Source organism: Berghia stephanieae, chromosome 4 (genome assembly GCF_034508935.2).
Source record: "Berghia stephanieae isolate SIO BIC M18660-M18661 chromosome 4, UCSD_Bste_1.3, whole genome shotgun sequence".
Lineage (NCBI taxonomy): Eukaryota > Metazoa > Mollusca > Gastropoda > Nudibranchia > Aeolidiidae > Berghia > Berghia stephanieae.
In genome coordinates, this window is record NC_088363.1 from 25,511,212 (window position 1) to 25,518,711 (window position 7,500).

General features: G+C 34.2%; 1 protein-coding gene across 2 annotated transcripts in view; it reads left to right on the top strand.

Annotated features, from left to right (window-relative positions):
* The first annotated feature begins 2,070 nt into the window (after nucleotides 1-2,070).
* Nucleotides 2,071-7,500, top strand: part of LOC144970302 (uncharacterized) — a 31,276-nt gene continuing 25,846 nt past the window's right edge. Inside the window, exon 1 of one of the 2 annotated variants that reach the window (XM_078909793.1) lies at nucleotides 2,071-2,179. Coding sequence is in view for 1 of the 2 variants with exons in the window: in XM_078909792.1 (XP_078765918.1) it covers nucleotides 2,661-2,720 (60 nt within the window). In the remaining variant the exon portion in view is untranslated. Of the gene's footprint in view, nucleotides 2,721-7,500 lie in introns of both variants that reach the window. The other variant, XM_078909792.1, reaches the window with a different exon arrangement.

Sequence of the window (7,500 nt, forward strand, 5' to 3'; positions counted from 1 at the left end):
GTTGTTAATATTGTTGTTGTTGTTGTTAATGATGATGATGATGATGATGATGATGATGATGATGATGATGATGATGATGATGATGATGATGATTATGATGACAACGACGATGTCGTCGACAATGATGGTTACCATACGATATTACAAAATTTATTCAATCTTAGGCTTTCGCCAATTAATCATACAATTTGATGACCACATACATGAAAGTGGAAAATAATGGCAAATGGGACCAAACAATAAACTGATACCATTAATAACCACCAAAAAAAAATACAACAATAGTAATACCACCAATACGTACAATAATAATAACAATGATAATAATAATAATAATAATAATAATAATAATAATAATAATAATAATAATAATAATAATAATAATAATAATAGTAATAATAATAATAACAATAATAATAATAATAATAATAAATAATAATAATAATAATAATAATAATAATAATATAATAATAATAATAATAATATATAATAATAATAATAAATAATAATAATAAATAATAATAATAATAATAATAATAATAATAATTACCATCATCATTACTACTACCACCACCGCTACCACTATACCACCATCACCATCATTATTACGTTTCCAATTATTTTTTCTCGTTTTTTAAAATTTGATATCTATCAAAACAGACGAAAATTCCGGTGATTTTTTTAAAGGGTAGTTAAAATATCTACGATTTTATTAGCCCTGAAAACTACGATTTTTATTTTCCTATCTAAAGTAGGCAGGTCTGCTATGACAAGTATCAGTATCAGTTCCATAGTCAAAATAAGACAAACAAAAACAACGTTTATTTAATATTAGGCTTTCGCCAATACTTCATACAATATAATTAAGACAAAATAATGTTACCAATCTCTCCTCATGTATTCGTTTGACTATCGTCACAATAATTACCGTGTTATCTTTGCTCCTTACCCAACCAATCCCTTGCTTCCCGCCTCTTCATCGCGAACCATCTTATGTATGTATTAGCTTCAGGACGGGCAAGTACGGAATCTGCCCACCCTTCCGTATTTCCTCTATAACTTAGAATTCAACTATCTCCTTACTCAGAAGAGTATTTCTCGTATACTAATTCAATTGTTGAGAAAACCAAAATGGTGGTTGTATTTTATATATTTATTTAGTCGTGACTTTTGAATAAAAGTGTTTTGTTTTATTAGAGGGAATACAATAGAAAATTACATTGTTTTGCAAAAATATTTAGTCTGGCAATAAAAATACAGCGGTAATTACTTTAAGAATAATAAAAAAAAAAAGAATTAACAAATTAATTTGTTAAAAAACAAAACAAAAAACAACAACAAAAAACAACAACAACAACAAACAAATAAGAAAACAATTTAAATAAATGAGTTTTGAGAAACACTAAAGAAAACGAGGGGGAAAAAAAGAAATAATTTAAATGGATAAACAAATATATTAAAACAACACAAACTAATACTAAATTGATATAATATTAGTAAATTAATAAATTTAATTCAATCCTGGAACCTTCCCAGCACAAGTAAGGCAATAAATAAGAAAAAGTTCGTTTGCCAAAATCTCTATTTAGTGTACACTGGTTAATAAGGTGGGCTCATTTGAATTAGCCCGACCTAGTACTAGAGAGGCCAGACAGCAAAATCACCGTCAGGCGACGTGACGATGAGATGACGATGTGGGCGGAGTGGAGTGGAGTGGTTGGGGTGGGGGGGGGGGGGGGTGATAAAAAGAACAGGAGCGTATCCTGGTTTATGTATTACGGGATGCAGGGGGATTCGCAATCTCTCAAAAATACACACAAATTGATTTCAGTACAAAGTATCAATTTTAAGTAGTAACTTTTGAAATTATCTAATTTAGATTTGATTATTTCGGACCTGGTAATACAGCATATAACTTGAAAAAACAGGCTGGTATTTGCCCACCCTGCCCATTATTACCAGCCGTCCCTGCTTCAGACCTTCTGATTGTTGGGCAAACTTCCGACCATTAAAATGTCTGTCCTGACTTGTCCAGAAAGGTATGTGGACACACAACCTTAGAGCGAGGAGCAAGAGAGGCAGAGCGGGAATCGTGGATCAGATTTTGGGGGCCGGAACAGCGGCACAACAGCAGTTCGCACAGTCATAAAAAGGGAGCGCGGAAACTAACGAGTAGAAAGTAAGCAAACTGAACGTAGTAAAGTTGTAGGAAAGAAAGACAGAAAGAATAATAAAAATTGAAAACGAAAAGTCGCATTTTCATCGGCAGAAAAGTGATATAAAACAAGGTGCTCTAGATCTGACGGAACCAAACCATTAATATAACCACAATTACGTTATTGATATAAAAAAATTATTTTTCAGTTGTTTTGAATCGATTGTTTGTTTTGCTAGATTCCATATATTCAATCTTATAAAAGACTTAAACAGGCACTTCTTATAACTATAAAATATTGCCGCGCGTTTTGGAGAAGAAAAAAACCCAAAAACTATTTAATTTTTCGAAAAGAAACATTTTATTCCATAAACACTGTATATTCTCAAGATTATATGAAAACAGAGAAGCCGTGACTTAAATTGTGTTTTAAACTGTGATATTTTTGTTTTTACAATTTTGCCATAATTTTATACACCAATCTATAAAATTTTCCACATTCAAAATGATTCTGAGCCACCCTCTTGTTCTATTCGTTGTTCTCTGCGGGATTTCCTTGAGCACAGTAAGTACATGGTTCAAACATAACTTATAATTATTATTATAATTTTTTTTATACAAGGGGACCCGATAACTCATTTGGTAGAGCATTCGTTTCACACGCAAATTGACCAAGATTGATCTCGGGTAAAGTCGAGTTTTTTTCTGCCCCCCCCCCCCCCTTCCACACTGGAGTGATTGGGTGGCTGGGTCTATTAGATTTGACAGAAAGTACTTTGTGCTAGACCAGCGTCCTATCAAAAGGATAGCAATTGCTATTGTTCGTTCCCGGTATAGAAATCGGGATAAACTCCGGCTCCATGGGCCTAATGGCTCTGAAAGACTTCCTGCTTACTTGACTATTGGAAGTTCTATGAAATATAGTTTAAATTAAATATTGAATGACTTTAAATAAAAGAATATTTGGGAATCACCCTACATTTTAGATTCGATTGAATATAATTGATGAAATTGTTTTGTTTTTTATATAAACTTAAGTAAATTGCAAATTTAAAAAAAAGTAAAACAAAACGTAAGTGGTGCTATAAGGTCACATCATAACTCTTGTGGAATCTACGATGGCAAGCAAAACGAGGTTGTGATGTTCAAAATCCGCAACATCTCTTCTTTATCATTCTAAGAAAATTGGGGTTGTTTTGTTTGTTAGTTTTTTTTTTGTTTTTTGTTTTTTGTTTGTTTTGTTTTTTGGAAGGGGGGGGGTTGGGGGGGGGGACAATTATTTAGTGCGATACCGAGGAAGAATATTTCGTCTTCTTTCTTTGCCTCATGAAAAATACCCTGTTTGTCATCATGGCACTCACTTTCGGATCGGAAGGTCCTGGATTCGAGCCTCGCTCGACGCATAGAAATTTGGTCCTTGGAAAAGGCTCTTTACTCACATTCTCTCACCGTACTCAGGTGTAAAATGAGTACCGTTAACAGCCCTGTCTCTGTCGAAAAAAAAGTAATATTGCCATATCTTGTTCTATATGTTACGTGTTGCTGTTGGCCAGGGACCCTTTGTTAAGTGTTTTGAGCACATTAAGTGGATATTGCGCTTTATAAAAAAGCCCAAGTCATTTAACAAACTCCCAAAATTCTATACCATAGAGCATTTGATTGGAAAGATCTCCTTTTATCTTTTAAATCGTTCCCCCCCCCCCCCCCCTCACAAAAACAAAAAACAACAACAACAAAAAAAACAACAAACAAACAACAACCCCTCCCCACAAAAACAAAATACAAACTAACAGAACTGTTTTTTAAATACACCGTCTTTAACTGTAACTAGGCATTTTTGTTCATTTGTAGCATATAAGTTTTATTGTTATTTGTTATTTATTCGTTTTTAACTTTAAGTCTTTCATAATTACATATGAATCTGCAAGTTTAAGCAAATAATTACTCGTATGTTGAGTAAATGGCGGAAGATTATTTTATGTCGTATTTTTACCCTATTGTTACCCAAAGCAATAAATATCTTGCGTCTGTGTGGTCTTGTGGATGACACTCGCTTTCGGATCAGAAGGTCCTGGGTTCGAGCCTCGCGCTCCGCGCATAGTTGAGTCCTTGGAAAAGGCTCTTTACTCACTTTCTCTCACCGTACTCAGGTGTAAAATTATTACCTGGCCGTTAACAGCGCTGTCTTTGTCCGAAAAATTGTAATATCGCCTAACAGGCAGCATGTCCCGTCCTACATGTTAAATGTTGCTGTTGACCAGGGATCCCTTGTAAAGCGCTTTGAGCACATTTAGTGGATATTGCGATATATAAAACTCAATTTTATTATTATTATTTTATTTAAAAAAAATTTTTTTACCCTGTGTAGTGACAGGTAATGTAAGATCACTGAAAAATAAAATTGATGAACTGTTTTCACTGTGTCGTTTTAATAGTGACTATCGTCAAGCCTCCATAATAGCGTTAACAGAGACTTGGCTATCTCCTCAAATACCATCATCATGTTTTGATATTGAACAATATTCACTATTTCGAGGAGATCGGACTAATGTAAATAAACGAACTGGGGGTGGGGTGTGCACATATATTAACAACAAATGGTGCCACCCCAATAACTGTCATATAAGGAAAATGTATTGTGACGACTATAGATAGAATGCGCTTGGCCAAGGAGTTCACAACATTGCCATCCGGAAGTATAACGGACCAACACACAAACTCTGTGTAACTATGAACTTTTATAGTGTGGTTAATACAGTTTAGTGAGAACAACTCACAAACGCGGATGGCAAAAACAATAACAAAGGCCTGAGTGACGTCATCTGCATACTATCTATATTGAATTTATTACTGTTTCGTCACGACCATATTATCTACCCCGGGAATATACACATGTCATCATCATCAACGTCTACATTCCACCATCATCAGACAACACCACAGCGAAAAATATTTTGAGGAAAGAAATACAGGACATTCAAATTAAGTCACCCGATGCCGTATTGATGGTCACTGGCGATTTTAACCAATGTAACGATTTTACTCTCCCGGGACTTCATCAATACGTGGACTGCGAGACAAGGGACAAAAAAACATTAGATTTATTCCTGTGTAATATCAAAAATAGTTATAAATGTTTACCCCGTGCCCCATTAGGTTTATCTGACCACTGCATGTTCTTGCTACTCCCCACCTACCGCCCTGTTTTTAAACGTGTAAAACCAGTAAAGAAAAGTGTACAGATCTGGAACGGAAGTGTGTGTGAAGATTTGCGTGGTTGTTTTGAATGCACTGACTGGAATGTTTTTATCGAATCATGTGATAGTGTGGATGAGCTGAATGACTGTGTGAGTGAGTATTTAAAATTCTGTGAACAGCTAGTGTCTTGTAAAAAAGAAATAAAATATCATCCTAACAACAAGCCTTGGATAACAAAAGATCTAAAACTTTTATTGAACCAAAAGAAAACTCTCTTTACTAGTGGAAACAAAAAAGATCTGAAAACAAAACAAAAAGAGATAAAGAGAGTAATATCCAGTTGTAGAGACAAGTACAAAAATAAAATTGAAAAATGCTTTTCTTCTGGGATATACGGGACACGTGGCGGGGGCTTAAAACTGCTGTTATCTATAATCCAAAGCCCACGATTATATCAGAAGACATCGAAATTGAAACTCTAAATAAATTTTATTCACGTTTCGACACAGCAAACAAATTTGATATTGAAAATGAAAAACATAAATTAGACAGGGCTTTGGAAGATGAAATGCTATTGAGGTCAGTGAAGAAGAAACGAGATTCGTATTTTCGAAACTAAACGAGAGGAAGGCTGCTGGGCCGGATGGATTGAAAGGAAAATTATTAAAAGAATGTGCCCATCAGCTTTCCCCCATTTATACACATATTTTTAACTGGTCCCTCCAATGCGTTTCGATCCCTGAAATTTGGAAAACTTCAAAAATTATTCCTGTTCCAAAAAAAGAAAAACTTGAAACTATGAACGATCTCAGACCTGTTGCACTGACTTCAATAGTCATGAAATCTTTAGAAAAACTTGTTCTTGTTAAAATTAGGAATCAGTTTATGCCATTGAGTGATAGTCATCAATTTGCTTACAAACCAGGACGTGGCGTAGAGGATGCCATTTTGCTGTTTACAAACAACATCTACAGGCATCTAGATCACGCTAGGAGCTATTGCAGATTGCTTTTTGCGGATTTTTCTTCAGCATTCAATACAATGCAACCTCAGTTGGTTGTTCAAAAATTGACTAGTCTGAATTTAAACAAGTATATAATTGCTTGGGTGCTCGAATTTCTTACGGAGAGAGCACAATATGTTCAATTAGGACAAAACAAATCTTCCTGTATAACTACAAATACTGGTGCTCCTCAAGGTTGTGTATTGTCCCCTGTATTATTCACAATATACACGAATGACTGTAGAAGTCAAAACCTGAGTGTACCTTTAATAAAGTTTGCAGATGACACCGCTCTTCAAGGCCTCATAACAAATGGCAACGAAGTGGCTTATAGGCAAGAAATTGATAGATTTGTGTCTTGGTGTGATGCCCACCACCTAGAGCTTAACATAAGCAAGACAAAGGAGCTAGTGATTGACTTTAGGAGAGTGAAGGAACCGATAGAACCGTTAAAATTAAAGGACCAATTCGTCCAGCGAGTTCCTCACTACAAATACCTTGGTGTAACGATTGATGACAGGCTCAAGTGGGATGAACACTTGAAAATAATTAAGCATAAGATGTGCAGACGTACATATTTTTTATCAAAACTCTCTCAGTTTAGAATAGATAAAACCCTCTGCACATTATTTTATAGAGCAGTAATTGAAAGTGTTTTGTCATTTTGTATAACAGCTTGGGGAGGCAATTGCTTAGCAGTGGAAAGGAACAAAATAAATTCAAATATTAAAAAAATCCATTAAACGCTATATAAATGATGTTGACGATGTAGATCTTTTATACGAGAAATTTTGTATAAATAAAATAACTAAAATATTAAATGACCAGTGTCATCCACTAAGACCATCAATTATTATGTCAGAAAGAAGTGGTCGCCCTTTCTCTATTTCAACGAAAACAGAGAGACACCGAAAATCTTTTCTGCCGTCCAGTATTAGGCTTTATAACAACAAGCAATAATCATTTTATATAATAATTTCTCATTTTTACTTTTAAAAAATGTAAATATTAATTTATTAATTTATTTGTTTTGCAATCTTTTCAATTTTCAATTTATAGTGACAGTTTTAACTATTATACAGTGTTGAAATTATTCATATTATAAAGTGCAGCTCTGGTTATAGAGCTGCTCCTTTTTAAAAAA